Source organism: Mesoplodon densirostris, chromosome 3 (assembly GCF_025265405.1).
Source record: "Mesoplodon densirostris isolate mMesDen1 chromosome 3, mMesDen1 primary haplotype, whole genome shotgun sequence".
In the NCBI taxonomy this organism is placed as follows: Eukaryota; Metazoa; Chordata; class Mammalia; order Artiodactyla; family Ziphiidae; genus Mesoplodon; species Mesoplodon densirostris.
Genome location: NC_082663.1, coordinates 145651686 through 145678142, shown reverse-complemented (window position 1 = coordinate 145678142; position 26457 = coordinate 145651686). Strand labels below are relative to the sequence as shown.

The following is a 26457-nucleotide window of genomic DNA, read 5'->3' as shown; positions in this document are numbered from 1 at the left end:
AACTAAAAATCCAGCTAACCTTTAAAAACCCCTGCCGTGGCTCCCACCTGCCAGGCTTCGTGTTGCCCTGGGCTAAGCTGACTCACACAGGCACTAACCTGACCACTGCCCCCATCTGGCGCCCACCCCTCCAGCCCATTCCTGACATGATTTCCTTGTTTCCTATAGGTCAGGGATGGCAAATACTCAGCTAACACCCCAGGCCTTTCTCCCTTCACCTCCCTGGCTGGGGAAGATTTTGCTTAAGCCCTGCAAGAGCTTATTCTTGCCACTGCCACCACTCTGTTTCCAGACAACACCATGCCGAAAATTTCCCCTCCTGCACTCAAGGCAGACATTATTAATTGATCCAGCACTCTTTTCCTTGTACCTCTCTCCTGTCCTGTGCCCCTGGCAGACATCACTAATTGATCCTGGCATTTTTGTTTCCTAAGCATGTCACTACTCCTCATTCCGTGGCAGATGTGACTAACTGGTCAAGGAATTTTTTCCCCCATGTGATAGCTTTGCACGTGATACCCCTCCTGTACCCATGACAGACATTGATCAGGGGACTCTCTCCTGGATGCTGCCACTATCTTCCTGCCTCCATAGCAGATACGATGATTGATTAGGCTGTTCTGTTGCACTTGCCCCTGTCCCTTTGCCAATGGCAAACATCACTAATTGATCCTAGTGTCCTTTCCCACAGTGCCCAGAATTCTCACCACAGTGCTACCCATTGATTGGTGAATGGTATTTGCCATCCCTGTTTTAGGTAACACCTCTTCTCTGTGTGTGACCCAGCCCAGCCCAGCAGGGAGCAGGCAGTGCTCACTTCTGAGAGTTGGGCTCTTTTCAGGGTGCTTGCCTTTGGGCAGCTGGCTTCGGCCCCGGCTCTCCACCTTGGAGACCATGGCCTGGCCACCAGCCTTAACCGAGGCCTCCTTCTCCGGGGTTCTCTCCCCCCACACTGGGCGGTCCCTACTGCTGCCCTCTGGCAGGGATCTTCTGGTGACCCCAGGATCTTTCCAGTAGCTGAGCTGAACCCCTAACAGAACCTGGAAGATGCAGAAGAGGCCAAAGCTTGCCATGGTTGGGGGTGGTTGCAGGAGGAATGGATCATCCTTGGGCCCATGGTTCCCACTTTCCCCGTGTGTCACCCCCAATCCCCTTTGAATGGTTTCTTCCCTCTAAACAGCCCAGGGGCATGTTTCTCCCCACACCCATACCCTGAGAAGTTTAGTCATTCTTTTCCTGCCAGATTCCACACCCCTAGCCACGAAGCCCAGCCCTGCCTGTGCGTGGCTGTGGCTCCTGGGTCTCCCAGCCATGGTTTCCATCCCTGCCCAGGCGACTCACCCAGGGAGGAGGTGGGCCCCAGCTGCTTCGCTTCTCCTGGCAGCCCTTCCTCCCGCCCCCAGCGTGCCTTCCCCCCGGAGCACGGGAACCCCGCCTGCCTCTTCTGTCTCCCCAGCTGACCCTACTCCTGCTGGCCCCGCCCCCCTTTTCTAAGCTCAGTCCCTTGGGCACAAATCTGGCTTTTGGATGAGAAGGCCCGAGCACTCCTTTTCCTCTAGACTCAGCGTCTGTGTCTGCCACCAGCAGCTTGCCCCTCCCCAGGGCAGGATTTTGTCTCTGAATCCCCTTGGGCTCCCACACAGGCAGCTCTCTGGGTGGCTCAAGGGCAAAGGGACCTGAGGGGGGCCAGTGCTTCTCCAGGCCTGACCACCCTCCTGCCCCAAGGCTCAGATGTGCCATTTCCAGCATGGCCACATGCCCTGGAGCATTATAAGGGCCCCATCTGCTAGCTCTGACCTCTACCTGACCCAGGGTGGAGGCAGGCAAGCCAGCTTGGCCACCGAGGGGTGGCGGTGGGGGCCCATCTGCCTCCTTGGGAACGAGGCTGGGCCTGGGAGTGTGGAGGCCTTGCCATGTGAGGACTTCTTCTCTGGGGAGCACCCAACACACACAGCCTCCTCCCCGCCCCGGCTGTCGATCAATGACTGAAGTTTAGAAGCACCCACTCTAGATCTGGACTAAGACAAGGCAGGCCCTACCCTGCCCCTGGGGGAGCGAGGAACAGGTGGGGACAGGCACCCACGCAGCTCTGGAGCTGGGTGTGGTTGCCAGATGCAGGGGCTCCTTCCTGGGTCCTTTGTAGGACGGCCTCGGGCCTGAGTCTGGAGACCAGCCTCGCCCCCGGCCTGACCACCCGTCCCACTTTGCCCGGGACTGAGGGCGTTCCCAGGACTTTGAGGGCTAAGCCTGGGGACCTCCTGGACAACCCAGGGCGGGTCGGTCACCCTGCTGCCGGGACTGAGACCGTGACCTTGTTGGGGCTGACAGTCTCTGCCTGCTGCCTGACGGCCACAAGACTCCCAGGTGCTGTCTCGTCATCCCAGGGACGGAGAAGCCTTAGCACGGGCTGCCAGGTGGCATTTCAGTGGTGGCACAGCCTGGGCAGGGACTTCTATGTGGTGCAGAGGTCCCTGGTCACTCTGTGGCCGCCTCTGCCTTCCTGGTCTCTGAGGCTTAAGAGCTCATTTCCAGCCACAGGCGGGTGGTGGCCCTGTGAAGATTTGGTGTGCCTGGGGGCAGGACAGAGTAGACAGGATGAAGCCCCTCTTGAGACGCATCCACTAGGGAGGCATGTGGGAGGCACGTGTAAGGGCCCAGAGGCAGCCCCAAAGCCCTACCCCACCCTGGGGGGTACAGCGCTAGCCCTTCCCCTCTGTCCATGGCCACTGGCAGCCCAGCTCCTGCAGCTTAACCCAGTTTGTCGCTGCCTTGGCCCTGGGCATCCCTGCCTGCGCCTTCCCTGTGCTTCCCACCGCCCCCGGGGTCCCCAGTCCAGAGTGGTGGGAGGCTCCAGCCCACAAGCGCCTCCATGGCCCGGGGAACACGGGAGCGTGGCCTCCCCAGGCTACCTGCGTTTAGCTGTCAGGTGAGTCCCCCACGCAGGCCTGGGTTCCGTCTCCTGCTCAGATGACAGCGGTGGCCAGATGAGCCCCATCTAGGGGGTCTCCCAGCCCAGAACCCGGATGTGCCAGTCAGAAAAGTGGGACCACGTGGGTTAAAGCCAGAGTGGGGCATGATCCTTGGCGGGTCCCCTGGGCTCAAACTTTTGTCCCCAGCCCTCTGGGTGGAGGAGTCTCTTCATCCTCATATTCTGAAAAGAGCCTGTGGGGAGGGGAGCCCTGGGGCGGGGGCTGGCCTTGACTCCTGGTCAGAGCAGGTCCCTGTGCCCACCGATTACCTGCTTGGGTGAGCCGGGCAGCAGAATCAAGCCTCTGCCCGTTGCCTGGGCGACTCCTCCAACTCTGCATCCACAGCCGCCTTCCACAGGGCGCGAGGGGCAGGGCCCAAGGGTGTCGCTGGTACCGCGTCTCACCAAGACAAGTGTGATTCCTTCAGTCACATCCAACGTGACATGGCCCCCCCCCCGCCACACAAGCCTGGGATGCCCTCCTCTGGGCCCCTTCCAGCTGGGAGTACCTTTTGCCACCTGTGCTAATTCAACCTAACCCCAAGCGCAGAGGGGCTCCCCAGGGACCCAGTTCCCAATCAGCCTGGGGACTGTGAGTGAGTCCACGTCCGCCCGCCCGAGGGCCCCACGTTGGTCTCCGTTGGGAAGTGCTTGGGGCAAGGTGGCCTGGAATCGGGGTGCCTGGCTTTGGGCTGGAGGTGTCTCTGCCATGGTCCCCGGTTTCCCGCCTTGCTGGGGGCGAGGGCGCTGGCCACTGCGCTGGGGCAGGCCGGGCTGGGTGGTGGCCGCTGTCCCCTGCTGAGCCCCACCCTCCACCCTCCAGGTGATCCGCAGGGGCTGGCTGACCATCAACAACATCAGCCTGATGAAGGGCGGCTCCAAGGAGTACTGGTTTGTGCTGACGGCCGAGTCACTGTCCTGGTACAAGGATGAGGAGGTGAGTGGCTGGCAAGGGTGGGATGGTTGGGCAGTTGTGGGTCGTGCTCTCCACACCTCCCTCCTCTGGGTGGCGCTCCCTCAACTTACTGCTCATTCGTGAAAGGCTCCCTGAGCACCACCGTACCCCAAAGCTTACCACTAGGATGGTATCAGCCAGGGCCGCAGGGTGTCCAAAGGCACTGTGCATCATATCTGAGCCCCTCACGGCCCCCCGTGCAGTCGTGCCTCATGGGGGCTGGGCTCCCTGAGGAGGAAAGGGACATGGGGGAGGCTCCAAACTGATTCCACCCTTCAAAATCATGGCAAGGTGGGGGGCTTTCAGAGGGGGCACGGCCTAGGGTCGGGGACTCAGGTTCATGGTGAGGCTGCTGGGGTTCCATTTTCTACAGCTAACCCAGGCTCAGCCAGGCCCTTAGCCTCTCTGGGCCTCAGTTTCCCCATCCGTGAAGTGAGGTAGAATGGCCCTTGCATCTTTTTTTTTTTTTTTTTTTTTTTTTTTTTTTGCGGTACGCAAGCCTCTCACTGTTGTGGCCTCTCCCGTTGCGGAGCACAGGCTCCGGACACGCAGGCTCAGCAGCCATGGCTCATGGGCCCAGCCGCTCTGCGGCACGCGGGATCCTCCCGGACCGGGGCACGAACCCGTGTCCCCTGCATCGGCAGGCAGACTCCCAACCACTGCGCCACCGGGGAAGCCCGGCCCTTGCATCTTTGAGGTGCTCAGTCACGATGTCTGTCTTGAGATCATTCCACATGTGTTGTCCTCCTCAGAAGGATGAGGGAGGCCTCTGGGAACAGCACCAGGAATAATAAGCACAGGGGGTGGTGTTGCACGTTGCCTCGTGCCATGGTCTCCCTGAGCCTGTGGACGGGGCTGTGAGTGCACCCCTGTTCCCTGGCCCAGCGGGCGGCCCCACCGGGTGCTGCCGTGCAGATCCCTCCTCCACCTCGGCCCATCCTCCCGTCCTGAGTGGCCCATTTCGTGGCTTAGTTCTCTTAACAGAACGACAGTACCGTGGCTTAGTGGCCTGGGAGTGAAGCCACTCCTCCGGTGTGACTGCCTGTTGCCACTCTGGCACAGGCTTCCAGGGGCCACCAGCGAGGGCCAGTGTGCTTCTCTGGGTTGCCCTGTGAGAGGCAGCACAGGCGCTCCCTGTCGCCGAGGTGGTCTTAGGTGGCTGTCGATGTGCGTCGGTCACAGAGGTCCCAAGTGAAGGCACTTACAGAGGTGGTCTGTCCCTTGCCCGCATCCCGGCAAGCTTGGCAGCCCTGTGCCGTGAGGCTGGCCAGGGCCCTGGCTCCGCCTCCCCCATGGCCATTGTAACACATAGCTCCTCCTCGTGGTCCAGGATGGCTGCCCCATGCCCATCACCACGTGGCCACAGGAGGGAAGGAGGTGCCTGACAAGGAAGGCACACGCATCCCTCTGCGCACATGCTCCGGAATCTTTGCTTCCACTCTGTGCTTTGCCCACATGGGATGGCACAACCTCCAGCCCGGCCCAGGTGCCCCTGGAGGAGAGGCTGGGCTTCTCTGGTCGCCCCTGGAGCTGCCCTACCTGGCTCTCCTCCCTTGGGGTTTTGGGGTGACCCGCACACCTGGGGCTTCACTGGCAGCTGACCCCATCCCAGGACAGGCAGGCCTGTGCCCAACCATGTGTATTTCTACCCAGGCTCAGAGACAAGACAGGTAGAACTCTGTTGGCGCCTCTGGGTAGCCCTCTCTTGTTTATGAAGCCCCTGCCCTGTGCCAGGCTCACTGGCTGGGAGAGCCTGCCATGGTCCCACACGGAGGGCATTCTCTTCTTCCTCCTCGTCAGTAGATACTCACATCCTTTTGTCAGGGAAGGAAACTGAGGTTCTGAGCAGTGACTTGCCCCCATGTCACAGGGTGGGGAAGTGTCCCCGTGCGGTGGGTACAGGACACAGGCTCCCTGACCCGAGGCATCTCAGCCCCACACCTGGACCACTCCCCACTGCCCAGGCAGGAAGCGGTTCCCACAAGTGGCGGGTGTTTAAGAGTAGAATGTCATCATCCCACTCCCCGTGAGGCCGGAGTCGTGAAGGCTTGGGAGCCCCGAGTCCCCCAGGGGACCTTGTCTGGGTGGCTGCTTCTAAACGGGGGTTGTCCAGGACCCTGGCGCCTTCCTGGGTCGAGATGCAGAGGGAGGGTGGGCGGGACCGGGCATTTCTCAAGGAACCTGCGTGGCCAGATCCGCTCCTCAAAATGGCCGGGGTGCAGTGTGGGTGGGGATGACGCTTGCACTTTTTCTCCCTCTCTTTCCTCCCCCGCAGTCTGAAACCCAGTCTGCTCTGTGCTGCATCAGCTGTCAGATAAACTGAGAGCTGGTTCGCACCTTTGGGCTTTGGGGGTCCCCGGGGCAGTAATGCCGGGCCTCAGGCAGTTGGAGAGGGGGCTTCTGGGCCCAACCCCTAGCCTGGCGATTCGCTGTATGGCACAGCGAGAGCTGTGAGCTCAGTTTTTGACTGAAGGAGGGGCCCTACGTTTCTCCTTCATCTGGGGGTTGAAAGCAGGAGCCCCAGACCCTCCCTCGGGGCCCCAGAGCAGAGACGGGGGCAGTGCTGGGAGGAGGGTCGAGCACCGCCGGCGGTAATGAGAACCAGCAGACCTGTGAATGGGGCCCTGTGTACACCCCAGACACAAAGCTGGCTGAGATCGGGGAGAGGCAGGCGCGCAATCCTGTCTGTCTGTCCGTCCCCTGCCCTCCCCCATCCCCGCCAAGTTAGGATCCCAGCAAGGGCCCTGAAAATCACACAACAGGGTGGCCACCCCCGGGGTCAGGCCACCATCGCAGAGAAGCCTCAGAGAGAGGCAAGACACCAGTATTTCTTTATTTAAAAAAATAAACAAGAGGTGGTGGTTACTGGAGGGTAGGAATAGGAGGTTGATTCCGCCAGAGCCCCCAACCCCTCAGCCGGTGTCGGGGCTCTCTTTGCCCCTGCCTGGCGCCTCTTTTCCTCCCCGGCGCCCACCCCCGCCCAAGCCCTTCTTCTTTATTCCAGAATCTTCTGTCCAGGCCTCCGGCCCGTGGGGAGGAGGGCGGTGGGTAGTGGCACTCACCTCCTGGTCTGCCTCGCTGCGTGGGTGGCAGCAAGTTTGGGTGGGGGGCCCATCCCGATGCGCCGCTCGCCCGAGCCCAGCCTAACCAATGTGCAGACTACTGTACACATTCAGAGCCCCCTGAACAGGTAGTCTGAACACTGGGTTGGCGGGGCCGGCTGTCCGTCCCGCGGGCCCCCTGGGCAGCAGCAGGGCTGCAGCGCCCCAGCACCTCCGAGCAGGCGAGGAAGCCACTGGTCCGCCCGCGACGATCTGCTTCGTCTCTTCTGACGTGGCACGGCCGGGGCCAGCGCGCATCTGGAGAAAGTTGTGGGTTTTCAGGAAATCCTAAGGAGGCAGGGGGCGGTGGGGGGCGGGGGGGCGGGAGGGAGGGTTTGGGTCCGTGGCCTCTGTGCACAGGAGAAGGTCTCTTTGGGGGTGGGGGCGGGGTACATGCATGCCTCCGTGTCTGTGTAGTGTGTGTTTGTGTCGTGTATGCGTGTGTGTGCGCGCGTGTGTGTGTGTGTGTGAGTGAGAGTGTGTGTGCGTGCGGGCAGCATCAGGAAGGCAGCCTCTTGTGCTCTGGGCGGAATCACGCTATAAACACTTCCAGATGTGGTGTCTCACTCGGGGCCCGAAAGGACTGTGACTCAGTTACTTGGCCTTAGCCGGCCAACTGGAAGCTTCCTTCCTCATGACATGATAGGCTGGGGGCAGCAGAGGCTCTTCACAAACTTCCGGGCCGGGAACTCCTGCCCTGGCCCTTTCTAAAGCCCCCCAAAATTCTTCCCTGAGAGGTTGGAGGGCCCCGGGCTCCACGTTCCCTGGCCTGCCTATACCCCCCTCCCCTGCCCTGGCTCCCAGCATGAATGGGGTTCCCGCCTCCTTGGCTCCTCTCCTTGCCCAGAACCCGGTGGACTGACTGACCCTGGAGCATAAGAGTGACAGACAGACAAAAGAAAATCCCTGGCGCCTCGCAAGCACGAGCTCTGGGGTGGGCATGTGCTCGGGACTTTCACCGTGTCTGTCCTCACCTTGCACCAGGAGGACGAGACTCCTACCCATCTTTGACAGCTGAGGAAACTGAGGCAGAGAGGGGCAGTGACTTGCCCAAGGGCACATGGCTGGGGAGGGGCCGGGCCCAGCTGAGCTCCTAACGCCTCAGTCAGGACTGAGCCCACGCACCGAGCCTGCCATTCGCTCCTACCTACCGTTGAGTAGTCCTGAAACTCCAAGTGGCCCTCCACCCTCTGGGGGGGGGCCCTGGGCCCCCTTCCCTGCCACCACTGTGGCTGCTCTTGATTTGGGGAGGAACCGCCACGTTGGGCTTTGTTCTGAGGCCGTCCGGAGGTCAGGGGTAGGACGGGTGAATAGAAGTGAGCTTCTGTGTGAGGGGGGCAGGTCTCTCTTCTCCAAAGATGCCCAGGAGGTCAAAGACCAGGAGGGCAGTGGGGAGAACCTGGCTTCTGAAGTCCCACCGTGGCCCACTCCACCTGCTGCGTGGCCCTGGGCGGCCCGCTTCCCTCTCTGAGCACGATGCTTCCCTGGCAGGGATGTGTGAGAGGGCCCCATGAGCTGCTGGACAAGCAGCATTTCCCATCAGTCCTTGAGAGCTGCTGTGGGTCGAGTGGGAGTCAGGGAGGGGCGGGGGGGTACCCTGATGCTGTGCTTTGGTTTCCTGATGAAGAAAACCCAGTTAATGCGCTGCCACCTCCTCCCCCCGCCCCCAGTAAAGATTAATAGCAATGCATCTCACGGACCTAGGCGTATCGTAGGTGCTTAGCTAACAGGAGGTGGGCTCCGGAGTGTGACTCTCAGCTCTGAGACTCACCAGGCCCGTGCCCTTGACCGTGAGACGCGTCCTCTCTGAGCTGCTTTCCCCAGCAGCCGGCAGGACTGCCATGCCCAGCACTCGGTTGGCACTTCCTTTTTTTTTTTTTTGCCGTACGTGGGCCTCTCACTGTTGTGGCCTCTCCCATTGCGGAGCACAGCCTCCGGACGCGCAGGCTCAGCGGCCACGGCTTACGGGGCCAGCCGCTCCGCGGCATGTGGGATCCTCCTGGACCAGGGCACGAACCCGTGTCCCCTGCATCGGCAGGCGGACTCTCAACCACTGCGCCACCAGGGAAGCCCGGTTGGCACTTTCTGAGCAGGGCCACCCCGGCTTTGGGACTCAGGCATCAGCTCACGGGGGCCTCGCTTTCCAGCCCCCTCCCCCGCCCCCACTGCCTGCCCCTCTATGCCTCCGTCTGTTTGTCTGTCTGTCTGCCTCTCTCGAAAATGGGATCATATTGGTAACTCACTTGCAGGCTTGTCATGAAGAAGTAGTCGTGTTAATGGTTTCATTCACTCAGTGGTTGGAATCTGGGTGGAGTCAGAGTCAGCCAGTTTTGAGCATCCACTGTGTGTCAGCAGTAAACCAAACAGACAGGAGTCTCCACCCCCCCCACCCCGAGGATCCAATGAGTCGTCTAGGTGACCCTAGGTCAATAAGCAAGATATGCGGGGTGAAGGGGGAGGCTTCCCTGGTCCAGTGGTTGGGACTCTGCGCTCTCACTGCCAAGGGCATGGGTTTGATCCCTGGTCAGGGAACTAAGACCCCGTAAGCCGCGCGGCGCAGCCAGAAAAAAATCCAAAAACATACGTGGTGTGTTGTGTTATGTGAGGGGAAGCGCCAAGGGGAAAAGTAGGGGGAGAGTTTGGGGTGGGGTCAGGGCAGGCCTCTCCTGGAGGGTCCCTCTGTACAAAAGAGGCAAGGAGGGCACCAGGCCGGTGTTGGCGGGGGTTGGGGGGGCATGCTAGGTGCAAAGGCCCTGGGGTAGGAGCCCGCTTGGGATGTTCAGAGAGTCACAAAGGCCAGCGTGGCTGGGGCAGGTAAGCGACGGGGAGGGCGGTGCCAGACTAGTTCACCCGAGGAAAAGCAGCATGGGAGGCTTCTGGTGTTGGCCGTGGTGCTCCCGGTAGAGTCCAGCCCAGGGCAGCCTCAGGGCCTCAGTTAAACAGCCCAGGGTGACCCCTCCCCTTTCACCCTCAGGAGAAAGAGAAGAAGTACATGCTGCCTCTGGACAACCTCAAAATCCGCGATGTGGAGAAGGGCTTCATGTCCAACAAGCACGTCTTCGCCATCTTCAATACGGAGCAGAGGTGAGTGCCCCCGACCCCGACCCCCACCCCCCGAGGTCCCAGGGAGACCGATGGCCCCCGTTCAATCATTCATCAGTGTCCACCGAGCACTTGCTGTGAACAGTCCCTACCCTGAGGTCTCACATTCCAGAAAGGGTGTCAGTCAAGAAACAGAAAAGTGCTTCTGTGGGGTGGTCAGCGGGTTGGGGAGGCCCCTCTGGGGAGAGATGAGGATGAAACGATGCAGGAGCCCTGGAGGGTTCTGAGCAGAGGAAGGATGGGAACCTGGCTCTGCTGCTCACCGGCTCCCCCTGGTGGCCACGAGGGGAACAGGCTGAGGAGGCGAGCGTGGGAGACCAGGGAGGAGACGCCTGCACTGGCCCAGGTGGGAGATGGTGGGGCTGGACCCCAGTGGGGCTGAGGACATAGAGGAGGAAGGGGTGGATTCCAGTAGAGCGACTGAACTCCTGGTGGGTGTGGGTATGAGAGCAAGAAAGGTGTTGCTCAGGGACTGAGCTGCCATTGGCTGACATGGGGAAGGCAGAGGCAGAGTAGGCTCGGGGCCAGTCGGAGGCTGGGTTGGGGTGATGCTGAGGGAGAGGGACCTGTGAGACACAACGTGGGGCGTGGGGGAGCCAGCTGGGTAAGTATGAGAGACTGGTGTTCAGGAGTGCGCTCCGGGCAGGAACGTGAATTTGGGGAGTTGTCGTTGCATGGAGGTGTTTCAAGTCTAAATGGGATGAGATTCCCTGGGCCAGTATAACAGAGAAGAGAAGGGCCCAGGAGGCTCTCGGTAAACCCATGCCAAGGGGCGTTGGTGGGAGACTTTAGCAAAAGCAAAGACACTTCTCTCAGCTCAGGAAGAGACCCAGTTGGCAGGAGGTCTGAGAGCAGGAGGAAGGGCTGAGCATGGACCCAGGAGGGCCCCTGCCCAGACTCACACCCTCATCCAGGGAACCCCCAAGTCAGGGGTCAGCTGTCAGCCAGGGCCTGGTGGTTCTTCATGACTGGCCAGCAGGCACTGACATCCTCCTTCCTGGCCCCAGGATCACCTTCCCCACTGCCCATCCACATGCACCAAATCCAGCTGAGCCACCTGTTTTGTGCAAGAATCGTTCTATCCTGCTTTGTTCTGGGCTGGCCTAAAACTCTTGAGACCCACTTTGACCATCAGCTGGCTCCAAAAACCTTTATAACCCTTTTAGGCTCATCTATCCCTACCCCCCACCTCCCCTGCTTAAGAAGCCCTAGGGTGTGTGGGAGAACCTGGGTTCTGCGATGGGACAGGCCTGCTGGGAAGCTCTTCCTGGCTGTGTAACGCCAAACAGCCATCCCACCTCCCTGGCCCTGTGATCCCCTGTGCAGCGGGGTGGGGGGTGAAGATATTACCTAATGTATCATTTAGGGGTGAGTTCGGGAAACTCAGAATGATAGTAGCAGAAACAAGATAGAAGTTGGGTTTTTTTAATATAAATCAAGTCCAGACTTTACCATCCGGGGCAGGTTGGACAACCCCACAGGCATCCAGGCCCAGGCCCTGCTTCTTATTTCTCAGCTCTCCTCCTCTTTGTCCAAGATGGCTGCTCAAACTCCAGCCATCATGATGATGTTCCAGGCAGCAGGAAGGAGGAGGAGCAACAAAGACATGCTCCCTTTCCCTGCTCTCAGCTCCCTCCAGAAGTCTCAGGGCAGCCACTCACTGACTGCTGGTTGGCCTGAGCACTGTTGTGAGGCCATCCGTGCCTAACCTCAGACCCAGATCTCACTCGAAGACTTTGGGACAGCTTGGCTGTCTCAGTCGCACCTGCCTTGTGGGACAGGATGGCATGCGTGTAGCATGGATCCTGGCCTATGTATGGAGAGCTCTGCCCAGAAACACTGGTTAGTGTCTGTCCGTTTTTCCCCCAGCCTTTTGGCTCTGCACCTTCTGCTCACAGACCCACATTTGCCCAGCAGTTCACAAGCCTTTGCTGGGAGTTTCAGTCCTGCCCTGGCCAGTTCCACCTCCCTCCCAGGAATTGGGGCACATGCTGGGGGACCTTTACTGTCCAAGGCAGTAGCCACTAGCCGCATGTGACTGTTTCTTTATTTTTATTAATTTTTATTGGAGTTTAGTTGTTTTACAATGTTGTGTTAGTTTCTGCTGTACAGTAGAGTGAATCAGCTATACGTATACATATATCCCCTCCTTTTTGGATTTCCGCATGTGACTATTTAAATGTAAATTGATGGAAATAAAATAAAATTTTACATTCACTTTCTCAGCCATGCTGGCCCCATTCCTGATGCTCAGAAAGAAGCCACCGGTGGCTCATGGCTACTGCGTCAGGCCAGAACGGTGTTTTGGATGATGCTGCTGTAGCTTCTCTAGATAAACACCTTGATGGGAGCTCCCCAACTGGCGGAGGGTGTCGTGGGTCACTGCCCACTTCTGGAGGGGTCGTTGGCAGCCTTTGGCTCCCCCAGGAGAGCATAAAGGAGGGGATGGGCAGTTCCCAGGGGAAGGAGAGGAGTAGTTGAGCCCACAAACAAAACACTGCAGATGCCGCTAGATGCAGACTCTTGCTGAGCACACGCCCTGCTGTCGGCACGGTTTTGGGTGTTACAGGCACGAATTCACGGTACCGCCGTCAGCCCAATGGGGTGCAGGGGCTGCTGCCATCCTGGGGCCTCTGGTCGTGAGTGCCAGGGGTGAATCCTGGCCAGTCAGGCCAACCCCAGAGCCTGAGCACCAGCTCACTGCACCCACCGGGCCCACGGGCAGGGTCAAGCATGCGCCTTTCTCTCCCTCCCTCTCACCACAGGAACGTCTACAAGGACCTGCGGCAGATTGAGCTGGCCTGTGACTCCCAGGAGGATGTGGACAGCTGGAAGGCCTCATTCCTCCGAGCCGGGGTCTACCCTGAGAAGGACCAGGTGAGGAGCGCCCTGCCCGGCCGGCACACCTTGCGCTGAGCTGGGAGAAGAAGGGCGGCCGGCATCTCACGGGATGCGTCATTTCAGGCTGTGTTTGCCAGCACTCTCTGAGGGCATGTAGCCCATTCCCTCTTGAGCAGACAAAGCAGAAGGGGCTGGAGGGGGTTCTGTCATCGGCGCCCAGAAGGTTCTCCAACTAAAGTCAAGGACAGGGACACACGTGGACCGGGATCCAGTCTGCTTTGTTCTCTCTCCTTTTTTCCTGTCCTTGAGGCGGAGTGAACATGGCCCCCAAATTAACATGTTCCAATCCCCAGGTGAGAGGCACTAGCCCACCTTGGACTGTGGTCACCCCCAGGTCTGGGCAGCTCAGCCCAGGGGCAGGCAGGGCCACATGGTGCCAACGCGGCCATGAGGGGCCAGCCCCAGAGGATCAGCTGCGGGTGGGGTAGGGCAAGCAATCCCCAGAGGAGGGGGGCTCCCCACGCTGGACTCAGGCTGCAGTCACCCCTCATGGCCTCCCCTCCCCACTTGCAGGCAGAAAATGAGGACGGAGCCCAGGAGAACACCTTCTCCATGGACCCGCAGCTGGAGCGGCAGGTGGAGACCATTCGCAACCTGGTGGACTCCTACGTGGCCATCATCAACAAGTCCATCCGTGACCTCATGCCAAAGACCATCATGCACCTCATGATCAACAATGTGAGTGCCTGCCCCTCCGGGTCCCCCTTCCCCCAAGACAGGGGGGCAGCCGCAGCCAGATCTGGGCTGAACACAGTCTGTCTAAAATCAGAAATGAGAGCGAGGGCTTCCCTGGTGGCGCAGTGGTTGAGAGTCTGCCTGCCGGTGCAGGGGACGCGGGTTCGTGCCCCGGTCCAGGAAGACCCCACATGCCGCGGAGCGGCTGGGCCCGTGAGCCATAGCCGCTGAGCCTGCGCATCCGGAGCCAGTGCTCCGCAGCAGGAGAGACCACAAAAATGAGAGGCCCACATACCGAAAAAAAAAGAAATGAGAGTGAGTCTCACCACCTTTTAAACATCACAGTCAGGATCCCCAGCCTCTCTTGGGAAATGGGAAGGTACAGACACATGGGGCTCACACTCCCATTTAATCGGATCATTGAAGCTACCACCACGCTTGTGCACTTTCTCTAAAGTTTTCCAGCCTTACAGTAACCCTGGGAGAGGGCCTGCTATCATCCCCATTTTATAGACAGGAAAACAGAGGCCCAGAGAGGTCAAGAAGCCTGACCCAAGTCACTCAGAAGAGCGAGGGGTGGGATTCAAACCCAGGCTGAGTCTGTCCCCAACTGTGGCCTCCTGGTGGCCTACAGCCCGGCCTGCCTTCACCCCAGGGCGTTACCTGCTACCCCCAGGGCTCCTGAACCTCTCAGGGCATTAGACTTCTCTTTGGTGAAATGCAGCTGTACTGATGTCTCCTGCTCCAGGCTGCTGGGAGGGCTCAGGCCTTGGGCTCAGCACTAGGCACTCAGAAAGCTATGTAACCCAGGTTCAGTTTATGTCGTGACTATGAAACCTCTAAATACGACAGAGTCTAAAGCAAAAATCCCATACCCCTTCCCTTTCACGCCATTCTTCCCAGTCTCTTCTTCAGTGGTGGTCAGTGTTAAGTTTCATGGGTGTCCTAGTACCTTGTTCACGTATAGATGGGATTTGCTGCAGCTATGAACTTTTAAATTCATGTATGCTTTGACCCAGCAGTTCTTCTTGCAGGGATTTCTCCCACAGAGACGTTTGCCAACATGCAAATTGAGCACGTACATGGTTATTCTTTTCAGTGTGTTTTATAGTGGCCAAAGATAAGAAATCTCTATCCATTTCTTAGAATCCATTAAATAAATATCCAATCTATTGCAAAAAATACCAAAAAACAAAAGGATGAGAACTATCTCCAGGTCTGTAATTTTTTTAAAACAGAAAAGGTATAGAGCATAACAGAATGATCAGAAAGGCTCCATTTGTGTAAAAACGGAAGGGAAATTATCTATTTATAATATGCCTAGAAATCTGGAAGTTTGTACAAGGACCTAATGACCAGTTGCTCCCTAGAGGGAGAACTCAGGGGGCCTAAGGAGGCCTGAGTGGACAAAGGAGTTTTCACTGTATCTTTAGGTTATATTCTATTTTTCCTTTTACTCATTTTTCAGAATTTAAATGTTTGACTAGCTAGTGCATTTACGTGGTTCGCAAATGAAAAACTATCCAGCACTGTCATCTTTGTACATGTTGAAAGTTCGAGAAAATTCATCCGTCCATATATGTATTTTTTTCATGTTCTTTTCCATTATAGTTTATTATAGGATATTTAATATAGTTCCCTGCAGTATACAGTAGAACATTGTTGTTTATTTTATATATAGTAGTTTGTATCTGCTAATCCCAAACTCCTAATTTATCCATCCCTCCACCCTTTCCCCTTTGGTAACCATAAGTTTGTTTTCTATGTCTATGAGTCTGTTTCTGTTTTGTAAATGAATTCATTTGTATCATATTTTAGATTCCACATACAAGTGATATCATATCCATTCTTCTTTATGGCCGAGTAATAGTCCATTGTATATATGTACCACATCTTCTTTATCCATTCATCTCTCGATGGGCACTTAGGTTGCTTCCATGTCTTGGCTATTGTAAATAGTGCTGCTGTGAACATAGGGGTGCATGTATCTTTTCCAGTTATAGTTTTGTCTGGGCATATGCCCAGGAGTGGGATTGCTGGGTCATATGGTAATTCCATTTTTAGTTTTTTAAGGAACTTCCATACTGTTTTCCATAGTGGCTGCACCAATTTACATTCCCACCCACAGTGTAGGAGGGTTCTTTTTCGCCACACTCTCTCCAGCATTTATTATTTGTAGACGTTTTGATGATGGCCATTCTGACTGGTGTGAGGTATACTTCACTGTAGTCTTAATTTGCACTTCTCTTATAATTAGCGATCAACATCCTTTTTTTTTTTTTTTAGTTAATTTATTTTTGGCTGCGTTGGGTCTTTGTTGCTGCGCATGGGCTTTCTCTAGTTGCGGCGAGTGGGGGCTACTCTTCGTTGCGGTGCGTGTGCTTCTCATTATGGTGGCTTCTCTTGTTGCAGAGCACGGGCTCCAGGCGCGCGGCCTTCAGTAGTTGTGGCTCGCAGGCTCTAGAGCGCAGGCTCAGTAGTTGTGGCCCACGGGCTTAGTTGCTCCATGGCATGTGGGATCTTCCTGGACCAGGGCTTGAACCCATGTCCCCTGCATTGGCAGGCAGATTCTTAACCACTGCGCCACCAGGGAAGTCGCCAACATCCATTCTTAAAAGGACAATTGTAGAAGGAGACTTCTCTTATGAGATCTCATACATCCACTGAATTGATATTTCAGTCTCAAAACCACTCTTGCCCTTAATGGGGAAGCTCTGGAAGCATCCCCTCCAAAATCAAGAACAAGTTGGCCATTTCCACTTTTATTTAATCTTCTTGTAGGGTGACTAGGCAATGCAGTTAGACAGGAAAATTTTTATTTATTTATTTATGTGTGTATGTATGTATGTATGTATGGCTGTGTTGGGTCTTGGTTGCGGTGCACGGGCTTCTCATTGTAGTGGCTTCTCTTTGTTGCAGAGCACGGGCTCTAGGCTTGCGGGCTTCAGTAGTTGTGGCACATGGTCTCAGTAGTTGTGGCTCGCAGGCTCTAGAGCACAGGCTCAGTAGTTGTGGCGCAGGAGCCCAGTTGCTCCGCGGCATGTGGGATCTTCCCAGACCAGGGATCAAACCCGTGTCCCCTGCATTGGCAGGCGCATTCTTAACCACTGTGCCACCAGGGAAGTCCCAAGAAAAATAATTTAAAGCTGTGAACATCAAAAAGAAAAGGAAAAACTGTTCGTATGTAAACATGAACATGTGTACTTAGAAATCCCAAGAAAAGTAACCGAGGGACTTCCCTGGTGGCACAGTGGATAAGAATCCGCTTGCCAGTGCTGGGCCCGTGAGCCATGGCCGCTGAGCCTGTGTGTCCGGGGCCTGTGCTCCGCAATGGGAGAGGCCACAGCAGTGAGAGGCCTGCATACCACAAAAAAAAAAAAAAAAAAAAAAAGATTCTAGGAATAAGTTTCACAAGAATCTGATGAAATGGGTTGGAAGAACACTTGCAAGCACCCCTGAGGGAACTCGGGAGACAGCTGAGTGGAAAGCTCACCTCCTTGTGAGTATCTCCCATGTTCTGCAGTCAGGTGAAAGACGAAGCCCCGCCCAGCATGCTGGATGCTCTTCTGGCCATTCACAAGGCTGGCTGAGTTCTTGGCTGGTGTGGTGGGAAGCCCTGACCTCTCCAACCCTTGCCCTCAGACGAAGGCCTTCATCCACCATGAGCTGCTGGCCTACCTGTACTCATCGGCGGACCAGAGCAGCCTCATGGAGGAGTCGGCTGACCAGGCCCAGCGGCGGGACGATATGCTGCGCATGTACCACGCGCTCAAGGAGGCGCTCAGCATCATCGGGGACATCAGCACCAGCACGGTGTCCACGCCCGTGCCCCCGCCCGTTGATGACACCTGGCTCCAGAGCACCAGCAGCCACAGGTCTGCGAGGCCTGGTCGCCTGCAGGCTGCAGAGGCTGCTGCCTGCGGGATCCGAGCTCCACCCCCTGCCACGCCCCCACGTGTCCATCAGGGCACAACCCATGGGTGGGCGGGGTGCAGGGGCCCCGACCACGGATGGCTCAGCACCCAGGGCTAGCCACAGTGTGGGACGGCCTCCCTGTCTAGGCCTGAAGGGACTGGAGACAGAGGGTTAAAGGCCGGCCTGTCTCCTGGTGCCTTCCATTGGTTAAGCCCCAAACAGAAGCCAGAGAGGGCAAGGGGCCTGGGCAACCCCGGCCATAGGGGTGAGCCTCCTGGGGCACAGAGAATAGCTGAGAAGGGCAGGCGGCGGGGGCGGAACTGGAGGGACACGTGGAGGGTGTAACCGGCATCCCCCGCCCTGTCCACCCTGGAGCTGAGATGGAAATAAGGCTCTGGCATGGGCAAGTCAGAGCATCGGGCAGGGACATCTAACCAGTGACGGGACAGATAGTGCGAGGAGAGAGGACTGGTCAGGGAAATTTCAGAGGGTGCCAGCCCTACTGAGCCCTCGGGGAGAGGGCACAGCAACCAGCCTGAGGGGCATCAAGTGCTTGGGCGGCGAGGGGCACCTGGGACAGAGGCCAGTGGGCCCTGCAGCCTCTGGAGGTATTTGGCCCTGATCTGAAGGGCAGGGCTGGGCTCTGAAAGGATCTTTGGCTATAGAGGGGCGGTTGGAGGAGCGGGGGGAGGCCCGAGTGGGGCCAGTGAGAGAGGAATGCCCAAGGGAACGAGGCCAGAGGGAAGCAGGAGCCCTTCGCAGCTGAGGACAGGTGCTGCGCCCTGGCTCAGGTCTTGGGGCTGGACAGAGGGGCCCAGTGTATCTGCGCTGCCCCACGCCCAGGACCGGGCCGTCGCCTGCATCTGGCTGGGCGGTAGCGGGTGCCAGCCCATGGTGCAGAGGCCCCCGTGGCCGGCACCCACGCCCGCCTCGGGCTTCCACGGCCACGCGGGTGCGGCCAGTGCTGCCACCCCCCCTTCAGCTCACACCCTCTCCTTCCTCCACAGCCCCACTCTGCAGCGCCGGCCTGTGTCCAGCATGCACCCCCCAGGCCGGCCCCCAGCAGTGAGGGGCCCCACCCCGGGGCCCCCCCTGATTCCTGTGCCGGTGGGGGCAGCAGCCTCCTTCTCAGCGCCCCCCATCCCATCCCGGCCTGGACCCCACCCCAGCGTGTTTGCCAACAATGACCCCTTCTCAGCCCCGCCTCAGATCCCATCTCGGCCAGCTCGGATTCCACCCGGCATCCCCCCCGGAGTGCCCAGGTAAGGCTGGACTCCCTCGCTGCCTGCCACCTAGAGCCACCAGCCTGCGCCCTGCAGGGAGTGGAGGAGTCACTGGCATCCCCATTGGGCCAGTGGGGAAACTGAGACTCAGAGAGGCCAGATTCACAGAGTGGTGGAGTCAGGGTGACTCCCAGGCTCTTAGGCCTGTCCTCTTCGTGAGCAAATGGGCCCGCCATGTAGCTTGGGTCCCCTCCCACGGGGCCCCTTCTTCCGGTTTTGACCTGTTCCCTTTCTGAGGATACACACGTCAGTCACTGCCCGCCCCGGCCCTGCCTCTCCCCACCCTGCAGGCCAGGGTCTTTCCTCCCCGCTTCTCCTGTAAGTAACCTGAGGTCCAGCGCGGGCGGGGGACTTGCCCAAGGTCACAGAGCAAGGGAGTAATGGCGGGGGTACTGATGTCCAGGCTTGGCACACTCCTTTCAAGCACCCAAGCAGCCTTTAGAGGAGCAGCCGGCTTCGGCCAGCAGCTTGGGGCAGCGGTGGTGGGGCCTGGGTCCTCCTCCTTGCCCTGCTTCCGGCCTCAACTGCCCTCTCCCCTTCCCCGTGTCTCTATTCTCTTTGCAGCAGAAGACCCCCTGCTGCGCCCAGCCGGCCCACCATTATCCGCCCAGCCGAGCCATCCCTGCTCGACTAGGCTGCGGGCGGCATGTTCTCAGGGGTCCTCGAGCAGGACCCTCGGTGCAGGAGCTTCGGTGGTCCGGGCCCATCCACCGCCACCCCTGGCCCTCCAGTCCCCACGTGGGACCAGGCTCCCTGCAGGCAGCCCCTGACTCTTCCCTAACCCTGGCCCCAGCCAGGGGCTGGCCTGGCCCCCATCCCCAGCTGGACACAGCACTGAATGGAGGGGCCCTGTAGCCCCAGGACGAGGGGAGCCGGGGTGTTGCACTTTGGGGGATGGGGTCTCAGCAGAGGAGGCAGCTGTGTCCTGAGTGCCATCTTGAATGAGGGGTCCAGGCTGGGGTGGCAGTGCTCACCCAGGGGCTTCTCTGGCCAGGAAAGCCTGAGTAGGCCAGGCCTTATAGAAACGGCACCGAGGGTGTCCATACCCCCAGTCCTTGCTGGGGCACAAGGAGTGTGTCTGCTTCTCAGCAGTGGGAGCTCCCAGCGGCGAGCCAGGCCCAGTGGGCCCAGCACTACCTGCCCGCCCAAGTTGTACATATTCCTTCCTTGGCCGTATTAACCGCACGGCCCAGCCTCAGCTGCCGGAGGTGCCTTTCCCAGGTCTGGAATACTCGGCCTGGCCAACCTCGCTGTCTCCTCCCTGGGCCATCTCCTCCTCCTGGGTCCCCGGGGCAGCCTGGGCTCAGGGCTGAGTGGGTGGGGAAGCTTCGGAGGCCTCTGGGCTCCCACTCAGGCCTCCCCCACGGGTCGGGCCCAGGTGGCCTCTCTGTGAGCAGACCTTCTCGCTCGCTCGGTTTGACCACTGTAAGTGCCTGCACTCTGTATCCTATTAATAAACTAAAATAAAGGGAAGACGCTTCTGGTGGCTGCTGTGTGGGCCTTTTGTGTTGACCTTCAGGCTGAGGACGGGGGCTGCTGGCTTTCCCTCTTTCCCCTCCCACCTGCCCCCCAAACGGCACTGCTCTTGGGGAGAGGGTTCACTTCTGGAGGGGAGAGCTTTTACTTTCCTTAACACTTCAGGAGTAGGAGCAGACATTCACACAGCCACACACACAGGCCTGGCTGTCCCCCCACCTGCACCCCAGACGGCACTGGTAATAGAGGCCAGAACGGGGGCCTGCGGCAGGCGTCGCAGTTACTGAGGGGAGAGGGCCTCCTGGCCCTGCGCCCCAGACTGTGCCGCATTCAGGCCCCCTGCCCACCCCCAGTCTCCTGAGGACTTTCCCCAGAGGTCCCCTTCACCCTCTTCGGGGCACAGGCCTTCCAGCCCAGCCGGGGACACAGTTAAACTGCTTTTTCTGATTTTTCTCTTGTGCCCAGGCGACCACCTCCATCGGCTCCTGCCCGACCTTTCTTCTGAGCTTCGTGGGAGACCCCTCCCGCCTGCCTGGCTGCCCCCTTGGGGGCAGGTCTGTCCCGGCTGGTGTCCCTGAGCCCCAATCACCAGGCTCTGTGATTTTTCTGACCATAATTTATTGACTCTGGTGCCCAGGCCAGACCGCCCTTTGTTCCATCAGGCTCCTGTGCAGGCTTTGGCTGAGGCCACCCCTCAGCCCTGTCTGGGGCCCCTGCAGGGACAGCGGGAGGGGCGGGTGGTCTCGGAGGCCCCGCTCCTGGAGTTCTGTTACCAGACCTCACACCCAGCCTATCCCCAGCTGGGCCGAGGGGCCGGGCCCCTTCCTGTCAATAAAGTGACTGTTCTCTCAAGAACACTGCGGCCACGTCTCCTTCCCGGCCCCTAGCACGAGCAGGCCACCCCCAGCAGTAGCACAGGCCTCAGGTGGAGCCACGAGGAGAAGAAGCCATGGCATCCCACAGCAGCAAGCCCCTTCCTACCGGGACCTGGCTTGGAGGGTCAGTGGGGAAGGGAAGGGGGAGTTTGCTTCCTGGGCCCCGTCTGCACCGCATAGGGCTGGTGCAGGCTGGAAGACTCCGGCTAAGGCACGTTACAGTAGGGGACACAGGCAGGGCCAGAAAACCCAAGGGTTGCATTCGAATGCTGCAGTGCCCCCCATGCACAATTCCCGGGTGCTAAGCCACCCCTCCGGGAGCGCCCACGTCTGCAAGCCAGCTGGTATTCCCTACCCAGCCCCTGAAGGGAGGAGATGCAGGAGGGACCCACACCTCAGCCCCAAACTGCACAACCTCCCCTCCCGTAGGAAACTAAGCTGGGGAAGGGACACCCCCCCGACCAAGTCTCACACGCATGTGGCTTGCTGCTCTTCCTTTTGCCTGTTCTTCCATGGCAGCGGGCTACGTAGGCACGGGCCGCTTGTCTTGAAAGAAGCGCTTGAGCGTGCAGACTTGCAGCACAGCCACGAGCAGCAACACGGCCACGTTCACAGCCGACCAGAAGTTGACCCGCTCCAGGTTGCCCTCTTGAAGGTTGCGGTCACGTGCCTCAAAGGCCCGCAGCAGAGTCAGCATTTGGATGCTGCGCTCAAGCCGGATCCTCATGGTCTCGATGGACTCCTATGGCACAGAGGGAGAAGCAGGTCAAGGTTTTGTCCTGCAGAATGGGGTGAAAGTTCATGTTTGGGGGGAGAGGGGGAGACAGCTAAGAGCACAGACTCAGTGGCCAGGCTGCCTGAGTCTAAATCCCTCTGCCACTCAATGGCTGTGTGACCGTAAGCAAGTAAATAACCTCTCTGGGCCTCAGTTTCCTCCTCAGAATTAAACCTCAGAGTTGCCATGAGAATTGAATGCCTAATTTTTTTTTTTGGCCGTGCCACATGGCTTGCAGGACCTTGGTTCCCCAACAAGGGATCAAACCCCGGCCCCTGGCAGTGGAAGCTTGGACTCCTAGCCACTGGACTGCCGGGGAAATTCTTGAATGCCTAATTAAGTATAAAGAACATATTAGTGATTAATAAATAGCAGTAGGTGAAGCCAGACTGCTTGGGTTCAAATATTGGCTCTGTCTGTTGCTGGCTGTGTGGCCTTAGAAGAGTTACTTAGCCATCTTGTGCATCATTTTCCCCAACTGTAAAATGGGGGTAGGGCTTCCCTGGTGGCGCAGTGGTTGGGAGTCCGCCTGCCGATGCAGGGGACGCAGGTTCGTGCCCCAGTCCGGGAAGATCCCACATGCCGCGGAGCGGCTGGGTCCGTGAGCCATGGCCGCTGGGCCTGCGCGTCCGGAGCCTGTGCTCCACGGCGGGAGAGGCCACGGCGGTGAGAGGCCCGTGTACGCCCCCCCCAAAAAAATGGGGGATAATTAGAGCACACTCCCTATATATAAGGTGGTTATGGAGATTTAATGAGTTATTTAAGCCCTTAGAACAAGGTTTACACCTAGAAATGTTCTACTGTTACTAGGTTGGGGGCACCAGTATGTAGGAAAGGCAGGGTCAGGCCAAGGCGGACCCCAGTCAAGGTGAGAGGGTAGGGTCCAATGCCAGAGGTCTGGGAGGAGTGGCCCCAGCTTGGCCTGGGCGCACCTTTATGTCCTCCATCTTGACATCCAGCATCTCCTCGGGCTCCACAGCCTCTGCCCAACCCTCCACCTCCTCATCATCCTGCAGGCTGTCAAAGATGAGTTCAAAGAACACCAGCTTCTCTGAGATGGTGCTGAAGGAGTTGTCAAAGCACAGCTTGTAATCCCCGGCCTCCGTGGGCTCCACCCTGGGCAGACAGATACACAGACATGACCCTGAGTGGCCGGCCAGCCAGACTTTTCAAGGCAGGCAGGGTGGTAACCCGAGGCCGCTGGTGAGGGGCAGGGCTGTAACTGAACCTGGGCAGCCAGCAGGACTTAACTCACGTGTGCACACCGTCTGCCTTGCGGGACTCACTGACCAGCAGCACTCCCTGGGGGCTCTCCAGAGTGAAATCCACGTCCAGCCCAGCACCTCCGATCACCTGGGGGGCAGGTAAGAGCGGGTGGAGGGCTAGGGGTAGGCCAAGGGCACCTGCCAGAGAAGACCAGGGCTCGGCCGACCCGCACAGACCCGTACCGACCACCACCAGGGGCCTACCTGTGCTCCGACACCTACACCTGCAAGCCAGTCCCGCCCCTCTCCCGTGCTTCTGGCCGCGCCCCTTGCCTTGACTCCGCCCCCATTGATTTGATGGCCTCAGGACTGGCTCTTTTATCTGGTCACGCCCCCCTTAGAGACCACGTCCCGGCTTGGCCACACCCCAAATGAGATGACGGAGCCCAGCAGGTTGGCCACGCCCTTTCTTGTACAGCATTCTGGTCTCGCAACTCCCGCAATCAACCAAACCCTTTTGGCCACGCCCACCCGCGAGGGTCCTGCCTTCTGAAGGGCTCCCTCGTTCTCCCGATGGCCCCGCCTCCCCGCTGCCCCACTCTAGCCCCGCCTTCTGCCATTATTCCCATCCCTTCCGCTCCCACGCGCTGTCCCCGCCCCCTCCGCCTAGCTCTCCCTGGCTCCGCCCCCGCGCTCCTACGCACGGGCTCCTCCTCCTTCCCTCTTCAATGCATGCAGTGCTTGGTCTGTATGGCCACGCCCTCTCTCCCTGGCTCCGCTCGCTCTACGGCCCGGGACACTCTACCTGGTACTCAGTCTCAAGGCTTGCGTTGGCCGGCGCGGACTGATAGAAACATTGCTTCCGCCCCGCAGGCAGTAGGAACGTGAACTCGCCGTCCTGGATCGGCGGGGGCCCTGCCCCTCCCACCCCCACTGGCGGCAATAGTAGCCACAGGGCCAAGGCTAAGGCCGCGCCGGCCGCCATCATCCGGGTCACCCTCTGGTCTGCTAATAGGTCGCGGTTCCTTTAAAGAGTTAGCCCTGCCCCCTCTGCTACACGGCGTGGCTCATTGGCAGCCGCTTCTGCCCGTTGTCCGAAGCCCGCGGAGCCCGGAGTGAAGGACCCCCTGAGAGCATAGCTGCCCGAATGAATGACTGATGCGCCTGAAAACACTCGACTTTCTACAGGCTTTTTCTTTGCAAAGCCTGCGCTTCTAGTCTCAAATGCTGGTGGGGGGGCAAAAGTACAAAAATAAGACACGATGGCACATTTTTCTCAGGCAAAAGTTAAGACAACTGTAGTGGAGGTGGCCGGGTCCTTCCTGCGGTTTTCCCAGAGTACCCCGCGCGCTACGACGATTGTGCGATCCAGCCTGGGTGTAGCGGATCGGAAATAGAGGCAGGGCATGGCCCTGCACGCGACCCGTAGGGCTCACCTAAAAAGGCTCAGCTAGAGTGGGCGGAGAACCTTTTATGTTAACGTGGGGGGCAACTTGTGACAGGTCTGCGAGTTTGGTCCCAGGTCGGATGCTTCACCGCTCATTCCTTGGCGCCTTAGAACCGTCACTTTATCAGTTTCCTCGTTTGTGAATTAGAAGTGATGAGAATTGAGATGAGGCCTGGTTTATAGTGAGCGCCCCGCATTTCTTGCATATAGTTAGCACGGCGGCTTGGCCCCGCCCTGCACCCCAATGGTCTCGAACTCGAGGGCTTTGAAGTGGCCCAGGGTAAGAAGAATGACAGCCGAGGTGCTTCGCGTCAGAAGAGAAGAGCGGAGAAGAGACTGTGGGTTTGGGAGGCAGGTTGTCTAGTTCAAAGCACGCCTCACGCTTTACTTGAGGCATCACTCTGCTGGGCCTCACTTTTCTCATCCATAAAAGGGGTACGGGGACTTCCCTGGTGGCTCAGTGGTTAAGACTCGGTGCTCCCAGTGCAGGGGGCCCGGGTTCCATCCCTGGTCAGGGAACTAGATCCCACGTGCATGCTGCAACTAAGAGTTCGCGTGCTGCAACTAAGGAGCCCGCCTGCTGCAACTAAGACCTGGCGCAACCAGATAAATATTTAAAGAAAAGGCGGGGGGGGGTGGTGATACTAGTCCTAGTTCACTGGGCTGTTGTGAAGATTAAGTGAGATGCTTGTTTAGTGCATGGCATATCATAGGCCCTCAGTAAATATTATCCGTTATATTCCAGGTTTATCGCCCTTCCTTGGGCATGCCGCCAATTAACCTCTCCCTCAGTCTGGCTTAGAGGATTTGGAGGCGACCTAAGCAGATAAGCAAAGATGTCGCTGGAGAAATGGACTCTGGTGATTCCATCTAAACATAAGAAAAATGTTCAGATGGAAATTTTGAGTCTTTCAAGAAAGGCCTGAGAGAGGTTGGCAGGTGGTGGCAGTTACTCTTCGAATACAGCTGGTGGCTGTCAACTGTTTCTGGCGTTTGGAGAGCTTGGGGAAGTAACACTTTGTAATGTCAAAGTTTATGTATGGTCACGCTTCGTACTCCTTTTCGTTCCAAGTTTGTCTATCATTCAGACTCACTACTTGGACATTTTGAAGTAGTTGTGGAGAATGAGTGATAACTTTTTTTTTTTAATGAGATGAATTTCACATTGCATTAGATTAATAATTTTAAGTGAACAACCCAGTGGAGTGGCATTTAGTATATTCACAATGTTGTGCAGCCACTATTTCTACCCACTTCCAAAACATTTCATCAGCCTAGAAGGAAACCCTGTACCCATTAAGCAATTATTCCTCATTCCCCCTTCACCCCAGCTTCTGGCAACCAATCTTCCTCTATGGAATTAGCAATTCTGGACATTTCATATAAATGGGATGTGTGACTTTTTGTGTATGGCTTCTTTCACTTAGCATGTTTTTAATATTCATCATAATATCAGTATTTAATTCCTTTTTATAGCTGAGTAGTATTCCATTGTGTGGGTATCTGCTGGACACTTGGGTTGTTTCCACCTTTTGGCTGTTGTGAATAGTGCTGCTAAGAACATGTGTATTTTGAGTATCTGCCTTCAGTTCTTTACAGTGTATTCCTAGGAGTGAAATTGCTGGGTCATATGGTAATTCTGTGCTTAACTATTTGAGGAACTGCCAAACTTTCCCACAGTGGCTGCACCATTTTACATTCCCACCAACCATGTACGAGGGTCCCAATTTTTCCACATCCTCATCAACACTTGTTATTTTCTATTTTATTTTTAGTATG

The 26457-nt window shown here is 57.8% G+C and overlaps 2 protein-coding genes across 9 annotated transcripts in view; one reads left to right on the top strand and one right to left on the bottom strand.

Moving 5' to 3' along the window:
- The window catches only part of DNM2 (dynamin 2), a 92722-nt gene extending 71491 nt beyond the window's left edge, over window positions 1-21231 (top strand). For 4 of the 8 annotated variants that reach the window (XM_060094131.1, XM_060094135.1, XM_060094130.1 and 1 more), the window contains 7 exons: window positions 3792-3905; window positions 9999-10108; window positions 12892-13003; window positions 13541-13705; window positions 17345-17577; window positions 18625-18879; window positions 19465-20387. In XM_060094131.1, the coding sequence (XP_059950114.1) occupies window positions 3792-3905; window positions 9999-10108; window positions 12892-13003; window positions 13541-13705; window positions 17345-17577; window positions 18625-18879; window positions 19465-19534 (1059 nt within the window). In that variant the 3' untranslated portion in view covers window positions 19535-20387. Of the gene's footprint in view, window positions 1-3791; window positions 3906-9998; window positions 10109-12891; window positions 13004-13540; window positions 13706-17344; window positions 17578-18624; window positions 18880-19464; window positions 20388-20841 lie in introns of those variants that run through there. The other 4 variants (XM_060094133.1, XM_060094136.1, XM_060094132.1 and 1 more) reach the window with 2 other exon arrangements.
- On the bottom strand, window positions 20977-24317 carry TMED1 (transmembrane p24 trafficking protein 1). Its single transcript, XM_060094138.1, has 4 exons — window positions 24037-24317; window positions 23282-23379; window positions 22959-23142; window positions 20977-21993 (listed from the first exon to the last, which is right to left on the bottom strand). Exons 1-4 carry the CDS (start codon window positions 24217-24219, stop codon window positions 21775-21777), a joined length of 684 nt encoding a protein of 227 aa, XP_059950121.1. The 5' UTR covers window positions 24220-24317; the 3' UTR covers window positions 20977-21774.
- Between the last annotated feature and the right edge of the window lie 2140 nt (window positions 24318-26457).

Coding starts and splice junctions, on each gene's coding strand:
- TMED1 (XM_060094138.1), bottom strand. CDS start 24,219: ATGATGGCGGCCGGCGCGGCCTTAGCCTTGGCCCTGTGGCTACTATTG. Junction 23,380..24,036: donor GCCTTGAGACTGAGTACCAG/GTAGAGTGTCCC, acceptor CCTGCCCCCCAG/GTGATCGGAGGTGCTGGGCT. Junction 21,994..22,958: donor TCAAGATGGAGGACATAAAG/GTGCGCCCAGGC, acceptor TCTGTGCCATAG/GAGTCCATCGAGACCATGAG.